The following is a 16,336-nucleotide window of genomic DNA, read 5'->3' on the forward strand; positions in this document are numbered from 1 at the left end:
CTAGTTTAAGGTTGTACTGTAAGTGCATTCTCTCAGGTTAGTAGTGAAGGCAGAGGAGCAATGCCATTACAAAACCTTTTTTTGGCGAGTGAAAGAGGATGCCAGGGAAGTCCCTGCCTTCAGTGCCTTGTGTTTGAAATGATGTGATCCCAACACGTGTCTTTACAAATGTGGCTATACGTTTGATTTAACCTCTGGGAAATTAAGTAATAAAGTTAAACAATGAAAAGTATCCATTTGTAATGACTTGGCGCCATCTACAGATTTAATGACTGCATTGCATGCAAAGGCACGACAGGGCTAGATATTAGTTCCTACATTTTGAAAGTGGAATAACCTTTATATTAAACTAGTGTGTAGCCTAGCACAAATTGCCTATGTGAAAATTACTTTAAAGAGGGCCTAGGCTAGAAGGTTACACATTTTGAAAATGAGTCGCAATGAATTTGTCAAACAGGCTAGGCTACACTAACCAAAGCGTGTTTTTAACAGTTAGGGGATTTTGAATTGAGTTGCCGACCAACAGGGCCATGTCGCCCTGCCTCCGCCTCCGCGGGACGCGCTGGAGACTGGAAAGGTGAGAGGACGAGGAGTGCCTACCTGCGACGTGGGCTGGAAACACGGAAGTTCAGTATCTGCCACATAAACCAGGAATAGCACTAGGAGGACACGAAAAGGGTTAGGGTTTGGGATTACAGCCTCTCAAGGGTGAAACTGAAATAGCTTGCTTCCTACTCTGTATTTGAATGCGCGATGTAGATTTGGGACACATTTTTAACTCGCCACCAAATAAATAGCCTTATCAACTGATTTGACTTGAAAACAAAGCGCGAAGAGGACTGGAATGCGCCGACGTGACGCGTTACTGTCGGAGTGCAGTGGAGCTCAACAGAACCAGAACCAAGGCCAATCCGGGCTAAGTGCCGAGCAGCAGCTGCTAGTGGCACCCACCGGCAAAATGAATCCCGGTGGAACCGCCGGAGGAGGAGTCGTTCCCTGGAACCGGGAGTTGAGTCCGACCGCCGTCAACCAAATCCTGATGGAATTCCTCATGTATTTGGGGAGAGCGATGCTGGTGTTTTATCCCGTTTACCTGACAGGATACCTCGGACTGAGCATCAGCTGGGTTCTGTTGTGTATGATGATGATCACTTGGTGGAAGAAAAATCGCCAGTGGAAAGATGTCCGCATTGGCACGGCTATAGAATTTTTGGATAACGAAGAGCAAGTGATCAACAACGAGTTGAAAACCCTGAATATGGCAAGCTGGGTTGGTATTAAATTGAGGCTGTTATATCACAGGTGTTCACGTAGAAGGTTAATTTCTAAAGCAATACGCCCAAGCAATTAGTCCCCTACAGATTACTGCAATGTTCTAGGCTATAACATTATGGCAGGTTTTGTATGCATGTATGGGGTTGCCATACCTAATCCAGAGCTTCTTTTAAGTGGATACTCACTCTTATGGGTCATAACGCAGTAAATATTTAAGGTGTGTTTACATCTCTGTTACTGTTACTGTGGAGATCATTTTGCACGAGCTTTCACTCATACTCAAGCAACACCACACCCACGCCTATCACGAGCAACAGGCCTACCTGTGTAGACACAAGGGTTCATGCCAACAGGCCTGCGTAATTCAGGTTTTTGTTAAGTTTATCCTAGTTTTGCATATACTTTTCTTAGAGAGAGAGAGAGAATGTGTGAATGTAAGCGCGCGCGTGTGTGTTCATGTGTCTCCCTTTCCATATTTACATCATATATTATAAATAGCCTAACTTGTCAGACAATCCCTTCATTAGTCATCAGATCCTACCAATACATTTCCTCTTTAATAACCTTTGTTGCCATTTATATGTTAAGGTAACTGGGGCTCCAATCAGTACAAACCATCTCACACTTAAATTGGAATTAACTGAGACTTAAAGTTAAATGAGATTTCAGAGTAGATAAATTGGAAGAATGTGAATCTAATTATAATATCAATGTAACCGATAGACAAGTAAGTGTGTCATTGACAACACTATTTATTATTTCCAATCCACAGCTTTAAGGTAATAGGCAAGGGTACGCCTGAGAGTTCCTGAATTACTTATTAAAATAATAATAATAATAATATATTTATTTATGAAAAACAACATTTAATTAATTAATTAATTAATTACTTATTAAAATAATAATATATATATTTATGAAAAACAACATTTAATTGACACTGACCAATCTTTGCATACTGTACCTTCTTACTGACAAGTACTGCGCATGATCCTGATTGCATTTGCCCAATGATCTGACAATGCATCAAATAATTGAAGTTGCCCAAAAGATATAGAGCATCATTATTATTTGACATCTTTCTTATTTGGGTTGATGACACTTTGCTTTTAGCATGCTTTGCTTGTGTACTTAAGTCCAGAATATAGAAATCATTAGCAGATTTTGCTATTGAAACACTATAAGGATTTCTCTTGTCTTTCCCAAAGGTCCATTTCCCAGATGTGGAGAAGGTTGACTGGCTAAACAAGGTAAATGACTTTAAATACTTTTTTTTATCATCCTCTCCATCCTCTATTGTTCACAAGCCGCTGTTTTAACTGAGCTGTTTAGGTAGTTGAGTTGTTGGGAAACAAGGGGGTGTGGTGCATCAGTACCCTGGGAAACAAGGGGGTGTGGTGCGTCAGTACCCTGGGAAACAAGGGGGTGTGGTGCGTCAGTACCCTGTGAAAGGTCCCCGTACCTCAAGGGGGTGTGGTGCATCAGTACCCTGGGAAACAAGGGGGTGTGGTGCGTCAGTACCCTGTGAAAGGTCCCCGTACCTCAAGGGGGTGTGGTGCGTCAGTACCCTGTGAAAGGTCCCCGTACCTCAAGGGGGTGTGGTGCGTCAGTACCCTGTGAAAGGTCCCCGTACCTCAAGGGGGTGTGGTGCATCAGTACCCTGGGAAAGGTCCCCCGTACCTCTATGCCCTCAGGTCCTGCTACAGGCTTGGCCGTTCTTCGGCATGTTTATGGAGAAACTCCTCAAAGAGAAGATCCAGGCGGCCATCAGGCTCTCCAGCGGGCACCTCAAAACCTTCACCTTCACCAAGGTCCACTTTGGCCACAACGTGAGTCCTCTTGTCTCCCAACAGATCAGACTGAGCTGAGGCCAGGAAAAATAAGGGAATGTGTTTCTCTGAAGTCTGAGTAAGTGTCTTGTAAACATGTAACTCCTTTAAACATGTAACTCTTTTATGATAATACATGCTTACCTGCAGCCTGTCAGGATTACTGGGATGAAAGTGTACACCCACGAAGTGGACAAGAGGGAGGTGGTCTTGGACATGAATATAAGGTACTTTTCATTTTAAGTAGCCTTTCATAATAAGCGATGTTCCATCCGTTCCAAGGTCATCACAGTAGATTCTGTGTAGAATGACAATATGTTTTTGTGTCAGATTTTAATGAGATCTGATTCTGATTTGTTGAGATCTGATTCTGATTTGATGAGATCTGATTAAAATTTGTACAAACACTTTTAAGTTTTACACTTTGTGTTGGTTTCTTCAGAATAGATGCTCAGTTACAATATGATGACCTGGTCCAACTGGACATGCACTCTAACCATGTTGTCTTTCTGAAAGTTACGATGGGGACGTGGACATTGACACGGAAGTGAAGCCGCCTATCACTGCCGGGGTCAAAGGTCTTCAGGTGGGCCTCAGATGCTACTGTGCCCCTGTACCTGCTTAGGATGTCTGTGGTTCAAAACTCAGTCTCACCCAGTTAGTATGGGGATGCAACCGGTCAAGTCACTGTAGCCTGGTGTTGATAAGAAATTAAATGGAGAGTATTTATCTTGAGAAAATCCAACTCAGAAACTTCAGTACACACATCTGTATGCCTTACTGCATGTAATGTCATTGTTATATAATCATATCATTCCTTTTCTTTTTTTTTTTACATTAATTACATTACATTACAGTCATTTAGGAGACGCTTTTATCCAAATCGACTAACAATAATTGCATTTAACATAGGAAAAGCCAATGTACTACTACTTGCCAGAACTCACAAGTGCATCTTCTTTCTAAAAGAAGTGACTAAGAGCATAATCTAGTGCTGAAGGCAAAGTGCAAGAATATCAATCTAAAATACAATAAGTGCTTAAGAGGGAGGATCGTTGTAGTACTTGAGTAACTAATTGAGTGTAATTGAGTGTACTGTAATATGGAGTGTCAGAATATTCCAGGTTTTAGTACAAGGACTTTTTATTATCTCCAGCTTCATGGGATGCTGCGGATCATTCTAGAGCCTCTGATTGGACAGGTCCCGCTGGTGGGAGGAGTCACCATGTTCTTCATTCGGCGTCCGGTAAGCTCAGAGAGATATCGTTGATATTTTAATCCAAGTCCACAGATGAAAGATTTAGCCCGATGTAATTTTCTTTCTGTTTTGCTTTTATTTTTTTCAGACACTGCAAATAAACTGGACAGGAATGACCAACCTCCTAGACACTCCGGCTCTGAGGTTTGATTTTAAAGTCTTTAAAAAATTCTGTGACAATGAAATTGAATCTGCTTCATTCTCATGGTTTGTGGGACGCAAACTCCACTAAGTACATAAAAGAATGTCTTGTGTTGCTCACTCACTTTGAACCAGATGTGGCCCAAGCACACTTTGAACCAGGCGTGGCCCTGCCTCCAAGCTTTTTTTTATCCTCTGGTGTTAAACCGACCCCAAATTATAATAATTATAATTGTGACAGGGTCAAACAGCTGTCTACAAATACGTGGTTTTCACAGAGGACCTCAATCACTTATTCCTTTTGATTTATCATAAGCAATATAGCAATTTTTATATGTTCACAATCTGGCTGTACAGTTGTGCCTGTACTAGGAGTATAGCAGTGGGGGCCAGAGCGAGGAGGGAGTTGCAGTAGTCCAGGCGGGAGATGAAAGGAGCCTGGATGAGAGTGTGTGTGTGTGTGTTTGTGTTTGTGTGTGTGTGCGCATCTGTGTGTCCGTGTGTGTGCGTGTGTGTGCAGCTGAGCACATGCGCCGTTTCATCAGTGAGAAAAGGGAGGATCCTCCTGATGTTGTAGAGCAGGAATACAGCCAGGTGATTGGATGAACTATCTGTCTATCACCGTCTATCATGGGCTAACGGTCCTGTCACATGCTGTCGTCTCACCTAAACCACGCCCTATAGCTGCCAGTAGATCCTCATCATAGGACGGTGATTGGTCCAACTAAATTCTGTTCGGGTAGAAATGGATTTCTATCGAGCTTATCCAGACTGATGTGTGGAGAGAAACAGAATGTGAGCTCATCAGATCATGTAATGGGGCGGCACGTAGCTCAGGAGGTAGAGCGGCCGGCTGGGAACCGCAAGGTCCCCGGTTCGATTCCAGCGCCCGGCTGTGTGCTGAAGTGTCCTTGAGCAAAGACACTGAAGCCCAAAATCGGTCACGTGTGGCACAGTACTAGTCACCTCACAGTACTAGTTTGCAAGGGTTTCCTCCAAAAAGAACCCAATACGAAGAACATAGAAGAACAGATGCTCTTCAGTTCGCTCCCTTACCAGGAGTTGGACTGAGCACTTGGACAGTGTGTGTGTGTGTGTGTGTGTGTGTGTGTGTGTGTGTGTGTGTGTGTGTGTGTGTGTGTGTGTGTGTGTGTGTGTGTGTGTGTGTGTGTGTGTGTGTGTGTGTCGCCGCTCATTCCCGTGTGTGTATTTGTGTGTAACTAACATAGCAAATAAAAGACCTTTCATCCATATCCCTATAACATATCATCACATATCACGTGTCATGTCATTGACCTTTCACCTCTCACCTCAGTCACCTCTCTGAGGGGGCCATCATGGACATCATCGCCTCCCTCATGGTCCTTCCCAACCGCCTGTGCATCCCGCTCATAGACCAGGTCAAAGTGGACCAGATGAGGTTCCCTCTACCCCGCGTACGTAACCTCTGGTCTGTTAGTGACCTCGAAACAAGTGCACTTCATTCATGTTTGCGTCTCTAGACAGATGCTAGCTCGGTTGTGTTTGCACGCTAGGGGAATGGCTAGCGCTGTTGTTTTAGGTCGTTGATTCACGTTTAGGTCAATGAGGACGTTTTGACCAGTGTTTTGTGTGATGTTCAGGTGTTTTGATGATGAAGAATTTGACATCAGACCGTTTTTCTAATTGTGCTAGTCTAGTGTTCAAATGTGATGTATTTGTGTAGGCTACATAATTACACCTGTAATTTGTATAACTTGTATAGCACTACTGTGTGCACTGCAGAAGTAGAGGTTGTACCTGTTTTTAAACTTTGACCCCACTATGGACACACCCACTTCATTTTACCCTTGTATATACACCCTGCCCCCTCACATGTTCAGCATCGCACCTGAAGAAGGCCATTTTGTCCGAAACATTATGCCCTATTTATTAAAACTCACCGTGGGAGCTACTTCCAGTGTGCGGACATTCTCTCTGTCTTTATGCTCAGCTGTTTTCTCACCGTGGTACTTTTGACCTTTTGACCTTTGTCCCTTTCTCAGGGGGTGGTGCGGGTGCATCTGCTGGAGGCCAAGGACCTGGTGGCGAAGGACACGTTCATGATGGGCCTGGTGCAGGGCAAGTCTGACCCCTACACCATCCTCAGGGTGGGAAACATCCAGTTCAAGAGCAAGACTGTCCACAAGGACCTGCACCCGCGCTGGAACCAGGTCTACGAGGTACAGGACCGAACCAAGGCTACGGCTCTACCTCTACATATTATTCACACCTGCACACACACACACACACACACACACACACACCCTGTGACAACCACGGGGCAACCGGGGGGGGGACTTAGCAACTTAGCACCCGACCAAGCAACGAGACAGACTCAGGTGGCAAGTTATACCAGAATGGGCGTTTATTCAAAAAAGAAAAAGTGCTCAAAAGGAAGCGTATTCCTCGTGGACGTCGGCTGCGTAGATCCTCCTCTCCGGGGTTCTACCCTGCGCAGCAGGAAGAGAGACAATCCCGTCAGTCTGGCCGTTCCAGAAAGTGTGGAGTAACTAGCTCTGGTACGTCTCACCATGACTGTATGTTTCTCCCCTTTCGGTCGCCTCCAGCTCCCTCTTATCCCGATGCTCCTCAGCCACCCATCAGGAGCAGGTGTGTGGTTGCAGGTCTCTCCCTCTGATGGGGAACGTGGCTGCAGGTCTCTCCCTCTGATGGGGAACGTGGCTGCAGGTCTCTCCCTCTGATGGGGAACGTGACTGCAGGTCTCTCCCTCTGATGGGGAACGTGGTTGCAGGTCTCTCCCTCTGATGGGGAACGTGGCTGCAGGTCTCTCCCTCTGATGGGGAACGTGGCTGCAGGTCTCTCCCTCTGATGGGGAACGTGGCTGCAGCTCTCTCCCTCTGATGGGGAACGTGGCTGCAGGTCTCTCCCTCTGATGGGGAACGTGGCTGCAGGTCTCTCCCTCTGATGGGGAACGTGGCTGCAGGTCTCTCCCTCTGATGGGGAACGTGGCTGCAGGTCTCTCCCTCTGATGGGGAACGTGGCTGCAGGTCTCTCCCTCTGATGGGGAACGTGGCTGCAGGTCTCTCCCTCTGATGGGGAACGTGGCTGTAGCTGTGTTCTCCCACTACTCTGTGTATCTGTCGCTGGCCGTGGTGCTGAAGTGCGTTGACCAACTCCGGGGTTGTCACAACACATACATACATGATACATACACACATACATACATACATGATACATACATACATACATGATACATATACACATACATGATACATACATACATACATACATACATACATACATACATACATACATACATACATACATACATACATACATACATGATACATACACACATACATGATACATACACACATACATGATACATACATACACACATACATACATACATACATACATACATACATACATACATACATACATACATACATACATGATACATACACACATACATACATACATACATACATACATACATACATACATACATACATACATACATACATACATACACACATACATACATACATACATACATGATACATACATGATACATACATACATACATACATACATACATACATACATACATACATACATACATACATACATACAGTAAATGCATACATACATACATACATGCATGCATCCATACATACATACATACATACATACATACATACATACATACATACATACATACATACATACATACATACATACATACATACAGAAAACTCATGTATGTAAAGTGCAATGGCAATAAACAAATACATATATACATGAATACATAAATAACTGTGTGTCTATGGGGGCAGTTTGTAGTGCATGAGGCCCCGGGGCAGGAGCTTGAGGTGGAGCTGTACGACGAAGACACGGACAAGGACGACTTCCTGGGCAGGTAAGGAAGTCCACACCACTACCTCCTTTAGACATGTCCTATCTATGCTGGACCTGTGATCCTGTTCAAATGTGTTTGTGGTAAAAAATGCTTCAGTGACTAGATGAGTGAAGGCAGACTGTCTTCCACGTGAATCGATGTATATTTGGCCAGGTTTATTTGCACCTACTGATAGAACAAGGGCTCACCTCACAGATATCACCTGGACTTTGGAGAGGTGAAGAGGGAGAAAGAGATGGACCAGGTGAGAGTGTTACGTTTGATGGGCTGATGGATCATTATACCATTTTGCTGAATAGATTCATAATCTGTTAATTTGCCTTTGCAGTGGTTCCCCCTGGATGAGGTACACAGTGGAGAAGTGCACTTGAAACTACAGTGGCTCTCTCTACAAACTGACCAGAGCCTAGTAGTGGAGGTGAGTCACTTCTGGTAACTTTTACCCACACTCCCCTACACACCTGTGTATCAACTTCATAGATATCAAGTTATTCTATATTTCACATCCAGATGCATGATGGGTGTGCCTGTGCTATGCTGGCTGTGTACTTGGACAACGCCTCAAACCTGCCAGTGAGTACCTTAATGAAACACTCAATTTAATCTCTTTCACCTGTGATATTTCCGCTGAAATGTGCTCCCTGTGTCTAACTGTGAAAGTCATAGCAGAGAGACAGCATTACAGTATTTTGTATTTTGATTCTTCACCTGAGATCCATTTTTTTAGCTGATTATATTTTTTTTTATTTTTTTTTATGCTCGCCAGAAAGACCACAGCGAGTTCAGCGACTTTGAGAAGCACGGGAAACACTCCAAAGAGGCCAGGGTGAGAGACTGGCCCGACAACAACACTGACACAAAATGTCCCCCGTGTGGTTGTCACGGTGTCCTCACGTGGCTGGTATTTCCTGTCTGTCTGGTGATGTTTTTTTATTTGGGTGTGAGCAGCTGGTTTCTCAGACCTGGTACACGTTCAGGAGGGTGTAAAGTTACAGAACATTCAAATAGAAATGTAAAAGTGTCATGTGGGGCGCCCCGGTGGCTCATGGGTAAAGGCGCGCATCACATGAAGGTTAGTCCTTATCGCAGCGACCCAGGCCCTGTGCTGCATGTCCTCCCCTCTCTCTCTCTCTCTCCCTCTCTCTCCCTCTCTCTCTATCTCTCTCTCCCTCTCTCTCTCTCTCTCTCTCTCTCTCTCTCTCTCCCTCTCTCTCTCTCTCCCTCTCTCCCCCCACCTTTCCTGTCAGCCTACACTGTCCACAAATGCCCCAAAATATCTGTTTGTTTTTTTACGTGTCTGCCGTGTAGCATAAGGGAGGCTTGATGTATTACATTTCTGTCCACAACATTGTGAGCGGTGCAACTCTCTATCCCCCCCCCCCCCCCCCCCAGTTTGTCCTGACATGATCCTGGGTGTTCAACTTCAAACGCCTCCCTCAGCTCTTCTCCCTCTGCCGGTCATTCGTTGACATTGCAGCAACAATCAGACCTCTCGGGTATCTGTGCTGGTGCAGTTGATTACTAGATCTCTCTCCACAGCGTGTGGCCCTACCGATTTGTGCCTCCCTCTTTCTGAAGTGTAGAGATCGATCCCTAGTGTGCTAGATGCCGACCTACACCCTCTGTACTTGACCTTCACTGGCTTCTAGTACATTCCTACATGCTAATGCATCCCACGTGTCTGGGGTAGGTCTGTGCTAGCTAGGCACTCATGCGTGGAATGCAGACTCATGCCTGCTGGTATGGGAGCTAGAACATTCCAGGATGCTCCCTGTCATAAAATAAGTATTGGACACCTGGCTCAGCTCTCCAGAGTATGTTTACCTTTGCTGATGCTGTGTGACACACGCACACACACACACGCACACACACACGCACACACACGCACGCACGCACACACACACACAGACACACACAAACACATACAATAAAGTACATACAGGTGCATGCGAGCACACACACACACAGGCAAACACATTTAAAATAAAAAATAAAAAAAATTAAAGAAGAAAACAAATCATTCTCTTTATAATTCTCTTTATTATTTTCCACAGCTCAAAAAGAAGGGTGTCAATCTAAACTCTTATGTGGAGTTCTCCATTGATGAACAGAAGCAGAAAAGCAAGGTACAGATTACAGGGTGTTTTGCTCAGTAGGGCTGGGTATCGAGTCGAATTTCAAGAATCGATTCGATTCCGATTCACAAGGTTCAGAATCGATTATCACGATTCAATTCGATTCAATGTCGATTCGGTTAGTGTTACTAAAACCTTTTTTTTTTAGCTGTAACCTTAATTACATGACTGCCATGTTATGCAACACATCAATACTAGGGCTGGGTATCGATACTGATTTTCAAAAATGAATGAATGAATGAATCATTGAATGAATTAATGAACTATTCATACCTTCATTTATTCATTCATTCATTAAATAAAAGATCGATTTTGGGATTCATGAATTGATTCTCAATCATTTAATTCAGAATCGATTAATCGATTTTTTAAACCCAGCCCTATTGCTCAGGCTGACTGGACCATGTCCTCATCATCCAACTGATATATGTTGAGACGTGTCTGCATTATGTGTATTAATAATGCGTTTTGTTTACTGTTTACTGGGGCATGTTTATGCTTATTTCTGTACCAAACGTCCTTTTTTTGCTTTCGTACGGTTTGTCTGCTCTCTGATTGGTTCACTGTCATATCCTTCTCTCTCCTATAGGTCGTGTTCGCATCCAAAGACCCAGTGTGGGAGGAGTGTTTCACATTCTTTGTACACAGTATAACCAACCAGAAACTAGTTATTGAGGTACACCATCTAAGTAGCCATGCTTTTCTTTGTCAGTGTTTGTTGTGAAAGGCCATGCTTGTAGTCAGTATTGAAATACATTAAAGTGTAGTGGTGTCTTATATTTTAGCTGAAGTTGGGCTGTGTCTCTCTGTGTCCTCTGCTTCCAGGTCAAAGAGCATGAGAAGAAGACGTCCCTGGGTAACCTGAACATCCCCCTCAGTCGTCTGCTCAACGCCTCGGACATGACCCTGGACCAACGCTTTCAGCTGGAGCGCTCCGGAGCCAACAGCCAGATTCAGATGAAGGCCGTGCTCAGGGTAGGGACTGCGATAGAGACATTCACATCCGTTCATTCTCTGATCAAGACGTTGTTGTCATTGGAATTATTGAATTTGCTTCCTCTTCAATCCCAGATCCTGAACATTGAGAAACCTGAACCTAAGGTCAGTGTTGCTCCTCCTCCCCAACCCCAACTACAACCACAGCCCTTACAGAGCAACCAAGATGGTGGACCTACACCCTCTGCGTCTGCATCGCCGTCCATTTCACCCTCCTCTCCCACCCTCCCCGCCCAAGCTCCGTCCCATGGAGCGGGTTCTACCAACGGGTTCCACGGAGACAACGTCTCCCACCGTCACGGGCCCCTCTTGGCCAGCGATGGACGCCGGACGGCTCCTCCCACACCGCGAATGCGGCTTTTGGACTCTCACAGCCTGCTGTCAGAGAGCTCCGTCGCCTCGTCACACTTTGACCTGTCAGACGGCGCCCCCTATCCAGAGTGAGCCGGGTTCGAATGTCAGCCTTGTTTCTGCTGCTTCCTGTCTACTGTTTACCTCGTTGTGACTCGGTCTTCTGCCTGCAGGGCCATCATGAACCATCAGGGCACGTTTGGTGAGATCCAGCTCACCGTTCGTTACGCTACCCTGAGGAACAAGCTCGTCGTCTTGGTCAACTCCTGCAGGTCGTGGGATTTTTGTTGCTTCAGTGCATAGTCACACACTGCTCTGTGTGTAGGGCCTAGGGCCCCATGGGTTTCTGTGATGCAGACAAAAGGCCAAAGAGATGTGCGCACATCCAACCTTAGTAGGCCAGGTGCTGGATCTCAGAGTACATACGTGAGAAGAGAGGAAAGATCCGCACACTGATATCTCCTGGTTCACTTTATAGGAAAAAAGCAACGTTTCGACCCCTGCATCCATCCTAACTTTGAAGTTGCCTGATGAAGACCTAAGGGTCGAAACATTGCTTTTTTCCAATAAAGTGAACTGGGAGATATCAGTGTGTGGATCTTTTCTCTCTCCAAATTTCTGTGATGAATTCAGACATATGGAACACGGAAAAGCACAGAATCTAGAGAGTTTGGGGAGAGTGCAGCAAAATGTGTTAGTTAAGTAGCTCTTTAATTCCACTTGAAATAAATATAATTCATGGGGAATATACTGCAGGTACAAATACACAAATTTGAATCCTGAAAAGACTGAGAAAATTTTGCTAATTTCATACGACACTATTTCATACAAAGCTACTCTATACGGTAACTCCTCCCTAGTCAACACCAATTGGTTCATGTGAATAATCAGGCTTTGGTGTTGTAGTCTTCTCTGTCCTAATCCTAATCCAGGTCATTTGTCCATCCTCTCCCCAGGAACCTGTTCCGCTGTAGTGAGCACGGCTCGGACGCCTACGTGCGCCTCTACCTGCTTCCTGACCAGACCTGGAGGCACCGCAAGAGGACGCAAGTCAGGAGGAGGACGGTCAACCCTGTCTTCATTGAGAAGTGAGGGTCTCACAGTAGCACCTCTTACCCTTTCTGGGCATTCATTATTTGGTGTGTTAATGGGATTTGGGTACAATTTATGATTTCATTTCATTTTCATTTCAAACCTTTATTTAAACTCGTGGGGCAATTGAGGTTTCCCTCATTTCCAATGTCGACGAGCTCACAAGCAAACACAAACATCAACAAAACATAAGCAATTTACAACAATACAGTTAAGATCCAAAACAGTGACAAGTTGAGGAACAAATGTCTAGAGCCATGGCTCTGGACTCCGTATCGGAGGGAAGCAGCTCTAGCTTGATGATGAGCTGATTGAGATTAATTAGATTTGACCTGATGCATAAAGACTGATTTGACCCCCACCCTGACACTGTAACACTTTCATCTGCACCTCCCAGGTTTGAATTTGATGTGACTCTTGAGGAAGCAAGAACCAGGAAGTTGGACGTGGCAGTCAAGAATAACAGGATGTTCCACACGCGCGAGAGGAAAGAGATTGGGATGGTAGGAAAAAACGAGTTCAAAGTGCCCATGGACCCATTGTGGTTGATAGGATAAAGTGGGTTATAATATCCAGTAATCCGGCCTTAAAACATAGAAATGGAAACTGTGGTTCTGTTCCAGGTTCTGATAGATCTGTCCCCGCTGGACCTGGCCAAAGGCTTCACAGAATGGTGAGGAATGCAGCTCGTCCTCCTTTTAGAGACAACTTGTCTCCCTTTTTTTTTTGCTACATGTTCTAGTTCTAGTCTACTATACAGTACAGCAAACTGAGCTGGTCTATTTACTGTAGATATAATGGGATGTAACAATAAAGGGATCTCATGAATCTGTGTCTGTTGTAATGAAATGTGTAACGATATTGTAACGATACATACTGTGAAGTGCATGCTGTCTAGTTTGACTCTGTTTATCTCCTTCCTTGTCTCTCCCTTTGTGAAGGTATGAGCTCACTCTACCTGGACTGAAGAAATCCAACTAGGCTAAGCGACGTATCAAAAGCCACAGTGGAAATCCACCTGTACACATTGCACTCACACAACCGCCAAATGAATACATAACATTCTGATCCTACAGAAAACCCAGTTCCCTTTACAGTTCTGACTTCTGCCCTTATAAGACTGCGCTGTCCTAACCTGGTTCTAAAATCACATTAGTGCCACATACTGTAATAGATTGAAGTGCTACTTCAAAGATCCTGCAACTACTAGAGGCTTGTTACCAACTGTTACTATCGGTACTCAATACCAGTTGTATGTTACTGTATGCCATTGGTCAGAGTTCCACATTGTTATTTTTGTTTCTTGGAAATCAAGTATATTTTTATATTTTTCTGATCGGTTCTGTTAACTGGAGAGGTCAATGTTCTATATGTTTTATTAACGCTGAGGTTTTTCAGGGAGCCTTTTGTCTTGCGGGTGGCGGTGGTGCGTGCGCACAGGCATGTTTGTCTCTTGCAATAGGAATGCACAGTATGTGTGGGTTTGTCCCTGTGCATACAGATGATTAAAAATAATCTCATCGTTTTAAATGCTGTGTGTTCGTGTGTGATTTAAAAATTAACTTTTCTCTCTCACTCTGGACAACGACCCGAAGCCACACTGAAGCACCAGCAATGAGCTCTGAAGCGTTTGGCTGAATATGATCAGATAATATTGCCCGTAACACCTCAGAATTCATCCCACTGCTTTTGTCAGCATTCACATCATCAATAAATACAAGGGAACGTGCTATCTTTAACCAACTAGAACAACCTCCTAGACCCCCCCCCCCCACCTCCACCAGTCCGGGTTCAAAGCTGGCCACTCGACAGAGACCGCCCTCCTTGCAGTGACGGAGTCACTCCATGCCGTGAGAGCGAACTCTCTCTTCTGTCCTGATACTCCTAGACCGGTCAGCATCATCCTCTGGGTCCTCTCCTTTTTTCCCTCTACACTACATCTCTGGGCTCTGTCATTCGCTCGCATGGCTTCTCCTATCACTGCTATACCGATGACACCCAACTGGTCCTGTCATTTCCCCCTTATGACACACATGTGGAGGCATACATAGCTGGGTGCTTGGCTGACATCTCGGAGTGGATGGTTACACCACCTGAAGCTCAACCTGGACAAGACTGAGCTGCTGTTCCTCCCGGGGAGGGGCTGCCCACACCGGGACCTGAGCTGCTGTTCCTCCCAGGGAAGAGCTGCCCACACCAGGACCTGACCATCACCGTGAAAGACACAGTGGTGAGGCAGTGAGGCTGTGGTCGTCAAAGACTGAAACTGTTCGACACAGGAACATCTTTTTCCCCTCGGCCATCAGCCTCATCAACAAGGCTCCCTCTGACTCTCTCCCCTGCCCCCTGCAATTGTTGCACTATACTGAGTACTGCAGTCTCTTTTGTAGGTCAAATGCACTGATAGTTTTGCACTATATTTGTATTTTGCACTCTCCTGTCCTGTTTTTGCACTGGTCCATTGTTGTGTTGTTGTTGGCTCCACAATGTCACAAAAAGAAATCCTGTGTATGTCAAGTACAAATGGCAATAAAAGGATTGTGGCTGATTGCTCAGCCCTCATCCTTCCACTAGTCATGCATCATCCCTCCTCCTTACTCCTCCTTACTAGCAAAACAAAAAAAAGTAAATTTTGGTGATGTTTTGAAGTGCACCACAGGTGCGCCGCAGGTCAGGTAAACCTAGTGCCCCGCCCCCTAGGTCATGTGTGGTCCTCACCTTCCCCCTCGTTTCAGACTCCGCCCCCTGGCCCTAGTGTGCTCCCCAAGATGAACGTAGCGCTACGATGCCTCTGGGAAACTCATTGTCTGCCCCGCAGGCTTCACCTGTTCCCAATTGTGTTGGAGCCTATTTAGGATGTGTGTTCCCTGTCTTCTGTGCCAGAATGTCTTTATGTGTTCGGGAGAGGGTTGGCGGTCGGCCTCGTGATCGGTTTATGTTTGAAAGTTTTTGCCTTGCCTCAGTTTGGACTTTTTGAATCGTCTGTGCGTTTGCCTGTTTCTGGCCTGGATTATTGTTTGTTTTTTACCCAGTAAAGACTTGAGTTGTGAACACCGTTTTGGAGTCCTTCTTTCTCTGCATCCGAGTCCCTGTTCAGCCGCGTCACACCTAGCTAACAGTGTGATGGGCGATGGTAGCAAGACAAGCACCAAAGCAGTTAGATGTGGGGACTGGAGAATGAGAGAACGGCAAGAAATACTTTCATTGACATTTAACATGGAGCTTGTGACACACTTGCTGAGTTGCTGTGCAGGGGGTTGGGTCAACTGAGTGGTGAGTTCCCCATCTGGGAGCCAGCCCTGATGGAACTGTTACAGTACCTACAATCACCTGCTGTCCACCCTTTATTCTAGAG

General features: G+C 45.3%; 1 protein-coding gene across 1 annotated transcript; it reads left to right on the forward strand.

The window, feature by feature from the left end:
- Window positions 1-530: 530 nt before the first annotated feature.
- esyt3 (extended synaptotagmin-like protein 3) lies at window positions 531-14,032 on the forward strand (the record flags this gene model as incomplete). The annotated part of the gene is made up of 24 exons (XM_084452027.1): window positions 531-577; window positions 880-1,270; window positions 2,484-2,525; window positions 2,970-3,104; window positions 3,255-3,331; window positions 3,621-3,690; window positions 4,261-4,350; window positions 4,451-4,506; window positions 5,819-5,939; window positions 6,528-6,704; window positions 8,325-8,407; window positions 8,603-8,651; window positions 8,736-8,825; window positions 8,918-8,980; window positions 9,174-9,233; window positions 10,462-10,533; window positions 11,132-11,218; window positions 11,368-11,517; window positions 11,614-11,978; window positions 12,063-12,161; window positions 12,846-12,977; window positions 13,379-13,484; window positions 13,605-13,654; window positions 13,923-14,032. The coding sequence occupies 24 exons, from the start codon at window positions 531-533 to the stop codon at window positions 13,960-13,962; spliced, it is 2,652 nt and encodes an 883-aa protein (XP_084308153.1). The 3' UTR covers window positions 13,963-14,032.
- Between the last annotated feature and the right edge of the window lie 2,304 nt (window positions 14,033-16,336).

Source organism: Borostomias antarcticus, assembly GCF_949987555.1.
Source record: "Borostomias antarcticus genome assembly, chromosome: 17".
Lineage (NCBI taxonomy): Eukaryota > Metazoa > Chordata > Actinopteri > Stomiiformes > Stomiidae > Borostomias > Borostomias antarcticus.